The sequence below is a fragment of the Volvox carteri genome, assembly GCF_000143455.1.
Source record: "Volvox carteri f. nagariensis unplaced genomic scaffold VOLCAscaffold_1, whole genome shotgun sequence".
In the NCBI taxonomy this organism is placed as follows: Eukaryota; Viridiplantae; Chlorophyta; class Chlorophyceae; order Chlamydomonadales; family Volvocaceae; genus Volvox; species Volvox carteri.
Genome location: NW_003307545.1, coordinates 4447615 through 4463043, shown reverse-complemented (window position 1 = coordinate 4463043; position 15429 = coordinate 4447615). Strand labels below are relative to the sequence as shown.

Below are 15429 nucleotides of genomic sequence, written 5' to 3'. Positions count from 1 at the left end.
TTCCCCGCACCCCCGGGGGGGAGGAAGCTCCAACACGGAGCGAATCGCGAGCAGCAGGTGTGGCGGCGGCAGCGGCGGCGGCAGCGGTGGCGGCGACATCCGTCGTGAATATCCCACGAACAATGGAAAACGCAGCTGGGCACGGTTTGCAGAGCAGGAGCAGCAGCAGCAGCAGCAGCATCTAGCCCGGGGTTGTGGACGTGGAGGTCTGGAGCAACGTGGAAGCAGCCCCGAGGGGGAGGTGCGGCTGCAGCGGTTCTCGCAGGAGGCGGAGGGGCCGCACGTCGAGACAGACGTCCGCGCGAAGAGGCGAAGGAAGGATGACTGCTCTGAATCGCAATTGGGGGGGGAGCTTGGGCTCCAGGCTGCTGGCCCTGGCGGCGGCGGTGACGGCGACGGCGGCGGCCGCAAGGAAGCAGCACCACGACCACTGCCAACAGTACTACTACCACCACCGCCGCCGCCGCCGCCGCTGCGGGGCGCGAGGTCCCGGGAGGGACTAGAAGGCACGGTGATGGCGCAGACGGCCGTGCCGACGTCAGCACTCCTGGTTGGGGGGGTTCGCTGGCGGCGCCTGGGGGCACCTGCATGTACAGCCGCGGCCTGCGGTGCCGTATTCCGGGTTTGCCGCCGCCTGGGTGAAGAAGAAGACCTGGGCGGCGGTCCGGGCGAGCTGGGGCCCAGGGCTGGCGACCGACACCAGCCGGGGGTCGCTGCGGTGGCCGCTGCGGCCCTTGACGATTGGCTGGGGGGGGTGGGGTTGTCGCCGTCGTCGTTGGCTGCGGAGGATGCGGATATGGGGAGCCCAGCCTCTTGCGGTACTGGAGCAGCGGCGGCGGAGGCAAGGCGAAGAGAGGAGAGGTACGGCGGCGGCGGTGACGCCGCGGCGACGGCTGCATCGGCTGTGGAGGCGGCGGCGGGTGTTGTTGCGGTGGCGGCGGCGCACTCTCTGGCCCGCGTGCATCTGCTGCTGCGGGTGCTGCTCGGGGAGGCACACGGCGCCTGCGAGGCGGCCCAGTTCTTGCCGTTTTTCGTACAACACTTGCCGTACGAGGTCGCGGCGGAGCTGACACAGCTCGCGAGCGCGCTGCTCAACCGAGTGCACGTGCCGTACGTGCCGCTGTAACGCTGTAACTGCAGCCACAGCAATAATACTAGTAGTACTTGTAGCAGTGGTAAATAGTGGTAGCGGAAGCAGTTCAAGTATCTTTAATTTTTAGTAGGTAATATGCCTAAGTGTATGGAAGTGCGGAGTGTGTTATGGAACAAATGATCCCGCGGGGAATCCCCGCGGGCGGGCGATGCGTCTCCATGTGCTCGTGTGTCGTCCTTAAGTGGTGGTGGCGGTGGTGGTGTCGTACAGTGCAGCGGACGTATCTCTCTTGTCTTGGTGACCTCAACGGCGGCCGCGTCTACGTCTACATCTAGGGGGGGGGAGGGGAGGAGGAAACCGGGAGGTGGTTGATGTCACCACCGGGGGCGGCCATCCAAGTGTTGCAGCCTTCGTAGGTGGATGCCCGTGTGCCGCTGGACTGCCTGGCCCCTCTTCCTCTCCCCCCCCACCCCCGGGGTTGGGAGTGCAATACTGCCCGTGGGTGCGATCTCCGCAACAGCCGCAACAGCAGCAGCAACAGCTGCACCGAGCTTACTATGTATTATACCGGTAGTGTAAAATCTCTCATCGATCGCATCACTGGTGGAATAAGCGCCGTCATCAAGGCGGCGAAAGGAAGAGGCTTAATTAGGCGGGTAGTCCGGGATTCGTCGCTCTTCAAGGAGCCACAAAAGCGTGCAAGGAATGATATGCAAGGTGTGATGAGAAACATCAAGCAAGAGTGTACTCGATGGGGCCGCCGCGGGTGAGGCAGGTACTGCTCCTTGGGTGGCTGGGTGGCTGGTCAATTCGAGACCCTTGGTGCGTATTGATATGTGCGGGGGGGCTCCCACAGCGAATGATTTGATGCGTTAAGCAGAGCACGCGTATGAAATACGTGAACACACAGAGTTGCCCCGGTCGGCCGGTAGCAGCGGTAATGATGGGTGGGAAGGCGCACTGCCTAGGTAGGTAAGGTGGGTAGTTAGGCAAGGTAGGTGCCGCCGAGGTGCTGCCTCTCCACAGCAATATGCCTTGCTGCCGGGTCTGAGGACCTGTATCGTAGGACGTATCGTCAGAACCGCGAAGTTTTTCCTCCTTTGGTGAGATGGATTTGTTTTGGGCCCAAGCTGCCTTCTTGGCTGTCAGGCAGTGCGGGGGTGAGTTGCATGCACGGGCGATCCGTTCGGAAGGCAGCTGTTCTGCAACAGACCGCATTCACTTATATCGCAGAGAGAGAGAGAGAGAGAGAGAGAGACATTGCTGCAGTGAGAATGCCGACAAACGCACTGAAGGCTGCTGCTGCTATCAGAAGATATGTTCAATCTCCACATACAAGCCCTGGAAAAGCAATAAGCCCTTTTAGCAGAGCCTCGCCTTGCTAATCAGTAGTAGCACTGTTCATCCTAGGACGTCGTCACACCACCTAGGGACGTCGTCGTGTGTGGCAATGCAAGGGATCTTTGGGGACAAAGACACACTACCCGCACATTACACCGGGGCCGCAGAGGGTGGGAGCAGCGACAAGGGTGACACTGGAGCCGGTGGTGCGGGGCCGAGGGGGAAGGGACGGGAAGGGAGCCACAACGCCACGAGGGGGGGTAGGCCCCCTACCCTAGGGGGGGTCGTCCTATAGCCGTCGGAACATCTGGGCATGCGCTTCTCGCAGCGCATTCGCAGACATGATGGGCCTTATAACTCCATGTTCGCAGCAAGGCACCGACGCGCGCGACAGCACCCCATACCCCAACTAGGCTGAGGGAATGGCCGGCAGCCCCCGCGGCCCCCGGGGGCTACTGAGGAGAGCTGACAGCCACATACACCGCCGTACATATACAAGCGGGCCAGGATACATGGGGGGGCCCAGGTACTGTGTACCCCACTAATGCAATGATGACTTTTCAAAATCTGACTAATATGACGGCGACCTGATACGGTACGACACTATAAAGTACGACAGTACTTAGCAGGGATGCACTGCAGCTTCCCCGCGAGCACCTCCATCCTGCGCCCCTCCACATCTCCCTCACAAGATCATGTGACACCGCAGCAGTCTAAACGGGGCGAGTGTCCAATCGGCAGATGAAGGCCCCCAGGCGGGTGGGAAGGGGGGAGGGAGATGGGCTTTTCCCTCCCACAGTTTCCCCCCCGCCCCCTGCTCTTTGACGTCGGTCCTCGTGTCTTGTCTCACAGCACTAAGAGACTCTCAAATGACTCTCGTACGATGCCGTACTTGCAAAATATTGCCCCCCCGGCTCGCGATGCCCTTAGTCACCTCGTCCTCCTCCCCCCCCTCTGATCTCCACACCTCCATCATCCTGATGTGGTCGCATCTGTGCCCTCGTTACCCGGCAACGAGGGGCTCCCCCCCTTCCCCCTCCCCCTCCCCCTCCTCCTCCTCCTCCCTCCTACTCGTTCCGCACCGCCACGTTGCAAGGGCGTGTCTACCCTTCAAGGACACCTCACCGCCGCCGACCCCACACCGCCAATGCCGCTGTCCCCGCCGACCCGCACCAGCAGCAAAACCCTTCAGCAGCCCCAGCAATCCCACCATCGCAATGACCACCAAGCGCTCCCGTTGCCCTGTGCCAAGTGCAATAGTAGTTCGCAACTACCAAGCATGAGAGTGACGTGAAACGTTGCTATATACGAGATATGACTGTCAACTAGTGTCTGTCTTCGCAAAAGCCAAAGCAGGAAAAGGCACACGGCGCTTTCTATTTATTTTCCACACGTCCAGCGCAGACCCTAAATTGTACGGTAGGCTGTACAGTGGGCGTGTGTTGTACGACATATCTACGGAGGCACGCAGACACAGCTACTGCGTCCTCCTGCCCCATCCCCTCGGATCTTTCCGCCTTCCGGCGGTAGATCATCATCAGTATCATATCCAAAGGAAAGGGGGCCGCCGCAGCCTGTCAGTCTCTTCTCCCGCGCCTTCCGTACACGTCATCAGTACGACAGCACGACACGAGGAACTCCAAAGGCCCGACCCAACCTGTCCCGGCAATTGCCCGCACACGGGAATGGGGCTATATATATGGGAAAATAACGAATCCACGCGCACATACATACATACATGCACACATACATACATACATGCACACAGCGGCACAGGGGGATGCCAAATGGCACCATCAGACCACTACACACATCCCGCTCACCCCGCACTCGAAGACCTCCTCTCCCCTCTCTCCCCCTCCCTAACTTCAAAACATGTGCCCTTGTCCACAACAAGAGCTCTCCAACTTCGCAATACACAAAAACTTCCTGAAAAAATATTTCAGCAGCTATTTTTTGCAGTTTCGCTCACATTTCAGTCGCATCGCGTCTTTCCCCGTCTCCTACCCCCAACTCCCCTCTCCAAGGGACTGACAGCGGGCACGCTGACCACCCTCCTTTCCCGCGCCTTTCCCCCTTCCCTACCACTCATGTCGTCCAAACCCCGCCAAACCCCCATTCCATCGGCATGCGGCCCCCCCCATAGCCCGAGGGACCGCAACGTGCTACAGGCCCCCCCCCAGCCGCCGTAGGGGTCTCCATCAACACCGGGGTCATACCTCGCACCAATGTGTGGAGATGTACACATGTGCACACATTCGCCAGCTGTTCGGTTCACAGTGCGCAACCCACCTCACCCTTCCCTACAAACAACAAACAACTCCTAAACCCCCCCCATCCCCGGGAACCGCATCTCGCACCCTCCCTTCTTTTCCCATTTTTCTTCTCCCCTCCTCGCCGCGGCCAGACACAGCCCCGCTCTCTCACGCCACCGTCCGCATCATCCTCGGCGTGCGCTCCCTCTCCCTGCCACTGCCTCCTCCTCCTCCTCCTCCTCCTCTGCTCCCCACGGGTTCCAGAGAGGGTGGACCCCCCCCTCCTGACCCCACCGTCGCCGCCACCGCATCCGCCACTCGCTGCTGCGCCACCGCACTCAACGACGACGCCTGCTCCAGCAACGCCGGTCCCATCAGCCTCGCCAGACCCGCCAGCAACACACCCGCCGCCGCCTTGGCCTCCGGCCCGCCACGACCGTCGTTCAGCAACGCAAACGCCGCCGGCACCGCGTACCTCGCCACCAGCTGCGGCTTACTCACATACAGCGCCCCCACGATTTGCACCAGCTTCTCTGCCAGCAACGGCTTGCCGCGCTGCAACGTGCCGTTGGCCACGCAATGGCTGAAGTGCTGGACCAGCATTCCCGGGTCCAGGGCCCCCACGAGGGCCTCCGTGGCGATGCCCGCCACCGACCGGACCTTATCATTGGCGGAGCCCAGGGCTGCGGCCAGCGCCGGGACCAGGGTGTTGAGCCCCAGGGCCATCCGCTGCCGCAACGTAGCGGAGAGCCCGGCGACCAGCTCCAGGGCCAGAGTGGAGACCTTGGCGTTGGCGTCGCCCAGCCGAGCCACGACAGCGTCGAGGAGCTGCATCAGCAGGGTGTCGGGTGCGCCCGGCAGCGCCGCCGCCACGCCCTCCACCGCCCGCAGCGCGTCCATGCGCTCCCGGAAGTCCTTGGCGCCCAACATCTGAAGCGACTTCACAACCACTTCGGAAACACCGGGGCCAAAGCCAAAGGAACCGGAGCCGTCTACGCTGGCGGTGCTGCGCAGGCGGCCGGCGGCGGAGCCAACGGCGCCGGGCCCACCAGGGCCAACGGCGGCGGCGCCGGCGCTCAGGCGCCCCGACCTGCCGTTGGAGCTGTTGTTGCGGCTGTTGTTGCCGCCGCTGGTCTCCGGAATGCCGTCCAGGTCTGTGGTGCGCTGACGTGGCAGCCGCCGCCGCTCCGGCGTCACGCCGCCCGAGTGCATCGGCGACGGCGCCGAGTAGCTGCCCTGCCGTACTGGCGGCGGCGGCTGCGTCAAGCTGCCCGCTACCTGCTCCAACAACGGCCGCGCAGGACTAGCAATCCCGCCACCGCCAACCCCCATCATCATCATCATCATGCCGCCAGCGCTGCCGCCAGCAGCGCCCTGCCGCGACGCCAGCCAGCTGCCACCTCCACCGCCACCGGCGCCGCCAGCGACCACGCCGCGAGATGGCGGCGGCGGCGGGCCATTCAACCCCTCCACCACTTCCACCACCTTGCGCTGCAGCCCCGGCGGCGTCACCCCCGCCACAAGCCGGTCAAACTCCCCCCGGCTCGCCAACATGGACTTCACATGCCAGATCACCCGCTTGCCGTGGGTGCGGGTGTCCAGGGAACCCTCCTCCAAGAACCCCGCAGCTGTGCGGAACAACCGCTCCAGGCAGGCCGTGTTGCCGGACAGCGCCTGGCGGCCACCGCCGCCGCCAGCACACGCCTCCAGGAGGTTATCCAGGTGGAAGGCCACCTTGCCGCGCACGTACGGGTTCTTGTGTCCGGCACAGCTAAGCAGCGCGGTGACGCAGCGCGACTCCCCGCAGCAGCGGGACATCTCCCCCAGCGTGCGGTCGGCCTCCGCCGCGAGGAAGTTGTCGCGGCCCGCGTTGGAGACCTCCCCTGCCTTCTTGAGCATCACGGGCACCAGCTCGTCCAGCTCCCGATCCATGGCGCGACCCAGGAGGGTAAAGCACTCCTGGAGGGGAACGAGAACGGGAGAGGACGAGTCAACAGCGCGGGGGTATGTGCTTGTGTTTGTGTTTATCTGTGTTCGTCTGTGTGTGCAGTGGAGACTTGAGTGCGTTAAGAGTACCTATCCATCATTCAGGTAAAGAATATCCCCCTTCTCCCCTCTCTCTCCTCCTCAAGCTGAGCAAGAGGTAACTAACCCCAACTAACTAAGCTCTCCCCCCCCCCATTTCGGGGTGCCCCAGGTACACCTACGACGGGCCCCTCCTGCCCCCGTAGCCAGTACAACAGAGCTCAGTGGCGGGCCTGAACTTGAGGCGGTCCTCTTCTTGCAAACCCAACACCCTCATACACACACAGACACACGCTTCCCCCGCTTTCGCATAGAATTTCTTCTTCGCAGCTCGCAGCTCGAATCATCCAAGTAACACACACGCACATACGTACTTATACGCACACGTACATACATACATACATACACTTGCGCGCCCACCTGGAACAGCGCGAGAGCGCACTTGGCCGTCTGACTCCGCAGTTGGTCGATGGCGGGGGTGGCCGCCCGCACGAACTCGTGCAGACAGCCCCGCACTACCTCGGGGTGATGCCGTACAAGCCGCCGGGCGTCCACAAGCGCCTCGTACTGCCCCTGCCAGTCCAGCGCCTTGCGGTCCGAGTGGTTGGCCTCCACCAGCCGGGAGATCACAACTCTGTATGTATGTATGTGTGTGTTTGGAGGGGGGGCCCCGGGGCGGGTAACAGAGCAGAGCACACAGAGCACAGTCTATCAGGAGGCCCACGAGGCCGCATTCACTCTGAAGTTCGACGAGAGAGCGATGTTCACTCTTCTCCTCCCGCCTAGAGAGGGGGACGGGGGAAAAGACGAACCACTTGAGCGAGTGAAGCTGCTGCCAAGGAAAGAGTGCTGCGGAGGGGGGCGGAGGGGGAGAGAAGGCCCCTCCAACTCCCTCGGTTTACACCCAGTCGAGGGTCTGTCACTGGGGAGTTGACTGGGTGAGTAGGGAGGGGGGAGAAAGGGGGAGAGGTGTTCACCTGTGATAGTGTGTGTGTGAGGGGTGTGAGGGGGAGAGAGGGCGAGCACACCGCGGTTCCGCCCCCTCCCCCTTTCCCCCTCATAAGGGAAGCCCTAACCCCCCTAAAAAGCCCCACCTGATGTGCTTCTCCGGCTCCGCCAGCGGTGTCAGCTCCTCCGTGCTCACGTCCACACCCCCCCGCGGCTTCTCCCAGAAGGGCCCGGCGGCCGCAGCAGCGGCGGGCCCCCCCCCACCGTTGCCAGTGGGGGTGGCGGGGCCCAGCGCGGCACCGGATGATCCCGGTAGGGGGGGGGTAGGGTCGGCGGACCGCACCCTCAGCCGGTTCAGTGCGGGTGAAGGTGAGGGTGAGGGTGAGGGGTTCCTGGCCGGGGACTCCTCGCCCGGGGGGAGGGAGGACGGCATGGCGTAGGATCCTGTGTACGTGTGTGTTTTGGCGGGGGGGGGAGGGGGGAAGACGTAGGGACAGGCGCACAAGAGGGGTTGAGGGTTGATTTGCAACAATACGGGCGCCCTGTGGGGAAGATGGAGAAGGAAAAGGTGGAGGGGGGAAGTGGGAGAGGGAGGTGCGGGGAAGACGAACCACGAACGAGTGAAGCTGCTGCCAAGGAGCAGAACTGAGAGGAAAGTGGGGGAAGGCACGGGGCTTTCCTTTCACAAGCGAGAGAAAAAAACGGCAAGAGGAGGACGAGAGAGAGAGAGAGAGAGAAAAGTGGGAAGAGAGCTGGGGCAGCATTACGGCTGCGGCAGACATTCCCCCCGTCATCATTGTGCTGCTTGTCCTCCCCCTCCCCGCTCACAATTCCCCCCTGCCGCCACGGCCGCCCTTTTCCTTCACCATTTTGCGTGTGCTCAATCCTCACACCCACACCCATCTTACATCTCCTCCCCCCATACATACATACATACATACATACATACATACATACATACATACATACATACATACATACATACACACACCTGAGCCCTTCCACCTCTCGCAGGTACCTACCAGTGTTTCCCTCAAAACCCCCAACCCCCCCTTCCCCCTCACCCCCTTCCCATATCCCCTCCTAGACTACCCGTCTCTCAAGGTAACCGCTTCATACGCCAGTCTTACTCCACCCGTCCCCCTCCCCCCATATCCCCAACAACCAGCAGCCGCCCACCCCCCGAACCACGGAGCTCAGCTCAGGTAGCCGCCAGTCTGCCAAAACGCCCAACGCGCCTTTGCTTACCTGGTATGGTCGGCGAGCGGATGAACGGATGTACGCCACCAAAGCTACCACCGCCGCCACCATTCCCGCCACCGCCTCCACCTGCCGAGTCCATCCCAGCCGCCGCCGCCGCCGCCGCCGCTGACCCCCTGCCAAGCCGCGCCGCCAGGGCCCCGGCCCCGGCCCGGGGCGGTCGGTGGCTCTGAGCCGAAGAGGGTCCGTCGTCAAAGGGGCTGCCCGACGGGGCCATCGCCCGAGTGGGGGTGCTGGCGGCGCTGTCGTAGCCGCGGGAGGAAGACGAGGCGGAGGCAGCATCTGCGCCTCGGGGGTAACTCCTGTCGCCCGTGCGCTGCGGGTCGGAGGTCTGGGCGAAAAGGTGGCGTCGCGGGGCCGGTTGCGGGTTGTTGACGCTGTGGGAGGATGATGGGCTTGGAGCGGTCCCCATCGCGACGGCGAGGGCGGCGGCGGCGGCCTCTGCTGCTGCCGCTGCGGCGACTGAGGTGGTGCTGGAGGAGGAGGCGTCCTGCGGGTTGCAGTGGGAAGCGTCGGTGGGAGGGAGGTGGTGGGAGGGTGGTTGGGTGGGGCATGGTGGGAGGTGTCGCTAGAGCTAGTGGGGATGGGGGTAAGCCGCTTGCACGACGTGAGCCGCTGTCGTACAAGAGCCTGGTCGGCACCACCCACAGCCCGGGCCCTCAATCCAGTGTGCCCCCCGAGCCCCGGAGCGCTATTGCCCGGTGCGGCTTTTGGCCCTCTGGTCTTTGGGGGATGTGCAAGTATGTAAGTATGTATGTATGTGTGCGGAGCATGGTGTGGGCAAGCACCTATGATAGCGACTACAGATGCGTTGGCTGCCACGTTAGCCTCCCTCCCGCCTCCGCGACTGGCTGGCCCCTCCTCCTCCGCCCTGCCCCAGACCCTCCCCCGTCCCCCGTCCTCAGCGGCGAGAGTGAGCTGCCGGCAACAGGGCCACCCCCGGCAGCTTTTTCCATTCCTTTATCCACTCCTTCATGCAGTCTCACCGACTGTTGCGCGGTGGCCGCCCGCTTCTCAATCTGCCGGTTCTTGAGCCGCGCCAACATCTCGGCCTTGCTGGGACTGAACGTCTCCTGACGGGTACCTGGAGAGGTAAGGGCCGCAGCACACAGGGGCCCAGGCGGGGGCCCCGGGGGGGGCAGAATGAGAGGGCGCAGCGGGGCTCGGCGGCGGGGGGGGGGGGAGACGAACCACGAACGAGTGAAGCTGCTGCCAGGGCGTGGTGGGAGACGAACCACAAATGTGTGGATGCCGCATGTGTGCGACTGCAGGGGCGGTGAAGGCTGTGGGCTAGGTGGTGAAGGCTCTGGCGACGGTGGCTTCGGCCTCGGCGGCTGTGGTGGGGTTGCAGGGCTTGGCGACGAATGTGCGGTAACGTCTGCAATTTCTGTGCCGAGGGCCCTCTAACCAGCTTGGCTGTGTTTCCCAGTTGCCACATACGATCTCCTCCTCCCCTCCCCCCCAGATTCACCCTTCCGGGATTGACACGTCCCCCCTCCCCATATGCACCGCACATAGTCAAACTGCTGCCACCCGCAGCAAACACACGCACGCGTTGTAACCCAGTTACCCATCTCCCCAAGACCGCCCCGTTCAACCCCAGCACCGGCCGGCCACCCCCTCCCTAAACAACCAACACCAACCAGTGTAGCTAGCAACCAACCAACCAACCAACGAACCAACTCCTTCCTCATGCTACCTGCAGACTCCGGCTCCAAGCTGCTCTGCAACCACACCATCGACTGCTGCGATTGCTGCGATTGCGACTGGGGGTGCGGGTGCGAGGGCGGGTGCGGCTGCTGCGCCTGCGTGTGCGTGTGCGCGTGCAGGGGCTGTCCCCGGGCCCCCTCCCGCAGCTCCGCAGCCGCCTGGGTGCGAACGCTGGCGGGTCGGGTCAGCAGGTCCAAGCTATCCCGCTGGCAGCCGTCCCCGGTGACTGGTAGTGGACGGCAGGGGGCAGGGGGGATCCAGGGGGGAAGAGGGGAAAGACGAACCACGAGCGAGTCAAGAGGGGAAGGGGAAGGGGAATTTGGGAAAAGGAAGAGGGGAACATACATACATACACATACATACATACATACACGTCCCCCCCACCCCAATCCCCACCTGCCGGGCCGCTGTGTCTGCCATGCAGGATCACTGTGTAGCCCCCCTTGGAAGGGGACAGGGGGCTGTCCTCCAGGCTGTCTACGGGGCTCTTTCCAGCCACCAGCCCGTGACTCTCCATGGACCGTGAGGCTGTACGGACATGGGACATATTTACACACACGTACATACAGACGGACAGACACCAGGGGGACAGGGGGTAAAGCGCACCACCACCGACGATTGTAGCAGATACCAGGTATAAAGAGATACTCCACGCAGGATTAGAGAGATGTTGCATCAGGAATATTTTACTAATAACAGCTGACCAGTAGTGACTTGGGTCGTAGGGGGACAGGGGGTAAGGGGTTAGTTGCAGTACCGCAGGCTTTAGGAAGCCCCGCCGGTTCATGCGAAATAGCGGCGGCCTCGGACAATGCCGACCCGGTAACGCCAGTGACACCCAGCAAATGTTTGACGTGCTCTCCACCTCCCATTCCTCTACGCTCCCAGCACTCGAGAGCCAAGTGCCATCCCCATGGCCTCGTCTTCTTCTCCTTCCTTTCTCCTCCTCCTCCTTCTGTATTCCCCCACCTCTCCCTCTTCCCTTTCCCTGCCTCACGCAAGCACCCCCAAGGGCTCACCCCCCCAGTGGTGCTTCAGCGGCTGCAGCGCACTCGCATGGCCGTGTCCGTGCGCAATGTGTCCATGCGGGCCCCCTCCCCCGGCTCCACCTCCGCCACCCCGCAGCTCCTGCAGGCTGTCCGAGCTGCCAGTTCCCGCCACTGCCCCGGAGGACTCCCGGAAGGGTGAGGCCGCCCGCTCATCCAGATGGGGGCGACCGGGGTGGCCCTGGCTGGGCGGGTGGGAGTGCGGGGGATGAGGGGGCTGAGGGCCCCAGCCGTTGGGGCCCAGCACGGGGGCCGCGGTGATGGGTGCACCGCCCCCCAGAGGATCCTGGGAACCGAACCTGCGGCGGGCGAGCAGGAGGCAGGGAAGAGGGAGTTGGCGGGAGTTGGCGGCATCAGCGTGCCGCAGTGGGCGGTGCTGCAGTGGAGGAAGACATGGGACTGCTGCATGGCAGGGAATGAGGGCGGAGTGGGAGGGGGAGGGAAAGCGGAGGAAAGGTCTGCAGGGGTGCAAGGTGCATGAAAGAGGGGGGTTCATGGCCCAGAACCAGCTGCTTGCGTTGCTGGATAGGATCTTGTTTTCAACCCTAAACCCCATACCGGTGTCCATGCGATCCCCGCCCCTCCTCCGCGCCGCATCCCTGTTGTGCCCCTGCACCTGCGCAGCCCCCTGCCCCCCTCCCCCTCCCCCCTCAACCCACCTGCTGATCGTGTGCGCGTGCACAAACGGCGGCACAGCTCCTCCTCCCCCTCCTCCTCCCCCTCCTCCCGCCGCCCGGAAGGCCGGACTGATGACCCCCGGCTCATCCGGCAGCGCCAGTTGGCCCCCTCTCCCAAGGCCAGTGTCCAGCAGCGGCACCCCGTCGCGGCGGCCACCAGGGAGGGGGTCCGACCCCAGCCGGCCCACCTGCTCCAAGCTGGGCGGCCGGGTGCCCAGAGCCGACGACCCCGGCCCGGCACCCGGGGGGTCCATGGTCGCTGCCGGACGCAGCCGCGGCCTGGCCGGGGTGTTGGTGGCCTCTGTCCACGGCGCCTTGGCGGCTGGGGCCATAGCGCCCGAACACACAATTGCCACGACAGCGGGGAAACAGGGATTCAGGACGGCAAGGCAGAGGCCCAGAAAACACCACCACCACCACCACTACTACCAACAACAACGAGGTGAAAGTGATGTGTGGGGCCCACCAATCAGGGTTTAGGAAGGGGTTGCGGGAGACGGGATCTCAAGATGAGTCAGCACCCCCCCAGATGGCCCCTAGGCCCTAGGGATACAGTAGGGAGGGGGGAGAAGGACATGGTTGTGGCTGGCCAAGGATCGCCGCGGGGGGGGGGCCGTGAGAGGGGGCCGCGGGCCCTGCATTGCCGGTGGGAAAGAGGGAACCGGACAGGCCGCCGCCGCATACCGAAACTAGGGGCTATAGAACCAGTGGGGCTATAGAACCTGTTACACCCCCTCCCGACTAGCTGCTAGCCGCCGCTGAGGCAGGCACTACGTGGCAGAGCGTTATGGCGGGTAGAAGCACCCCGCCCGACCCAACCCTGACATTCGGAAATCCTGTCCCCCCCACCCTACCTCGCTCTCCCTCCCTGTTCTCCGCCGACCCTACCTCCTGCCCCGCCACCAAACACCGCATCCGCCAGGCGCATATCCGGATTATCCGCACTTGGCATCTCCACCACATGCTCCACCAGCCCGTCAGCATTGATACCCGGCAGCGCGGGGTTCTCCAGCCGCGCCGCCACCTGCGCCCGCAGCGCCTCAGGCAGCGGGCCCCCTCCCCCCGGCCGCTGCCCCGCCATGAGCGCCTCCAGCTCACCGCTGCTCACGCGGCTGTGCAGCACCGCCATGCCCTCCAGCGCCACAAGCCGCACCTTGTCCTTACCGTCAGACAAGCCCGCCGACAGCACCTGGTACGCCACCACCGGGTCGTAGGAACCAGGACCGAAACTAAGAAGCGCCTGCGAACAGGGCAGCGGCAGTAGCGGTAGCATCACCATCATCATCATCATCATCATCATCGGCAGCAGCAAGTGGGGGTATGTGTGGTGCGCTGTAGTGTGCGACCTAGGTTCGGGGTTGGGCCTGTGGAAGAAAAAAAGTCAGGAAGCCCTGACGAGGGGCCGGAAGTGCTGCCGGTCTGATGGGTGTGTGGGAGTGGAGGCCCGTGGGCGGTGGGACGGAGCTCTGACCAGCAAGGAGCTCAGGGCCCCCACCGGGTGGCCCTCGGTCGTTGGAGCCCAATCCCCCCCCCGTTCCCTCCACACACATACACTTTTCCCCTCCCGCCCGCTCACCCACTTGCCCGCACTTGCCACCTCGACAGAACCCCCCCCTTGCACTGCAACCCCCTACTACTAACCCCCCCTGCACTGCCCCGTGCCCCGTAGCGATAACGCTGCTGCGCACCATGATGAACGTATTGAGCACCTCCTCCCGCACACGCCAGTTGCTGTTTGAGATGGCGGGCCCCAGCACCGCCAGAACCGCGCCCGGAGTGCAGGCGTTCATCAGCCGCCGCACAAGCTTCATGGTCGCGCTACGGACCAGGATCTTGCTGTCCGCGAACTTCTCCAGGAGCGCCGGGGCCACCACCCTGTGCAGCAGGGTAGCATAGCAGTGCGTGTGGTGTCATGAGGTTGAGGCTTCTTCAGCACAGTATTGGGTGGGGCAGTGCAGTCTGTGTGGCCAAGGCAGTGGGGATGTTGCATGTGTATGCGCTTTGGTCGTTCAACGGGTGGAGGTAGGATGTGTGTGTCTTAACTCTGGCGTAAGGGGAATCGGGGCCAGCCAGCCAGCCAGGAAGAGGCTTAGCCAGATGATGGGGATAACGGGGAGGAGGGGAGAGGAAGTGCTGCGAGGAATCCCGGGGTTTGGACCCCGGGCACGACAGGTTTCAAAACCCAGCATCAGCCGCTCAAACACAGTTCCCTTGTTCCAGATCGAAGTGCTAGTTACAAGGCTGCGCGCGGCTTCCGGCAGCCGCCTGCCAACCGGCATCCGGGTTGGGGTCTATCCGGCGTCATACCTGAGGTAGGGCCCCAGCTCGCTGCCAACCCTCGCCGCCAAGTCCCCAAGAATTGACATGGATGATATGGCAATCTTAAAATTTGGGTCGGCGATGAGCCCCGCCAAGAAGTTAACGAAGTCGGCGAGTGCCGGCACCAGGGTAGAGGGGCTAGATACGCCGTTGAGGCATTTGTGGAGCACATCGATGGCTGTCGCCCGTGACTGCATGGAGGAAGGAAACACGGTGCAGACAGGGTCGTGTAAGCTCGTATGCTAACGTTCTGCGTGAAGAGTGTCCCCACACAAGGGCCGCGCCCTAAAACCGCCTGCGCCGACTTGGCAGGCGTAAAGACAATAATACGAACCTTCCAATTGCCGATGTCTTGAAGGTCAGCAACGACGTGCGCAGGCACGAAGCCGAAAGCCTGAAGAACCACAGCGGCAGCAGCCACGCAGGGAGCATTTTATTAGGGTACAAATAGCTAATAGCTGCCTTAAGCTGCAAGCTCTGTGCTACGTACGCACCTCAGGCTCTCCGCTTGTCATGCGAACACCTGTCTTCCAAGCCTTCTAGGTCTCCATTTCTTCGTTGACTAGTGGCCTTTTGGCCAACGCAAATAACCATGAACAACAAACTACAAGTCGCAAGCTTGGGTTATTAATGTGGATATACGGTTAAGGAACCCAACATTACGAAGCCATTGAAAATTACATGCCTTGTAGCTATTTAATCATGGTGTATAGTGATGATGTTTGCAGATGCTGGTATCGTAGCGGGTCTGCGGG

The 15429-nt window shown here is 63.1% G+C and overlaps 2 protein-coding genes across 2 annotated transcripts in view; one reads left to right on the top strand and one right to left on the bottom strand.

Moving 5' to 3' along the window:
* VOLCADRAFT_86334 (uncharacterized protein) overlaps positions 1–1126 on the top strand; it is a gene marked incomplete at both ends in the record, with an annotated part of 7787 nt that extends 6661 nt beyond the window's left edge. Inside the window, one exon of the mRNA XM_002946203.1 lies at positions 487–1126. Within this exon, the coding sequence (XP_002946249.1) occupies positions 487–1126 (640 nt within the window). The remainder of the gene's footprint in view (positions 1–486) is intronic.
* Positions 1127–1396: 270 nt separating this feature from the next.
* On the bottom strand, positions 1397–15189 carry ssa6 (uncharacterized protein; the record flags this gene model as incomplete). The annotated part of the gene is made up of 16 exons (XM_002945852.1): positions 1397–1424; positions 2591–2628; positions 4984–6648; positions 7234–7348; positions 7809–8204; positions 9036–9412; positions 9909–10006; positions 10622–10858; positions 11029–11160; positions 11652–11977; positions 12338–12677; positions 13244–13595; positions 14044–14230; positions 14663–14865; positions 15009–15068; positions 15169–15189. 16 exons carry the CDS (start codon positions 15187–15189, stop codon positions 1397–1399), a joined length of 4575 nt encoding a protein of 1524 aa, XP_002945898.1.
* Positions 15190–15429: the final 240 nt, after the last annotated feature.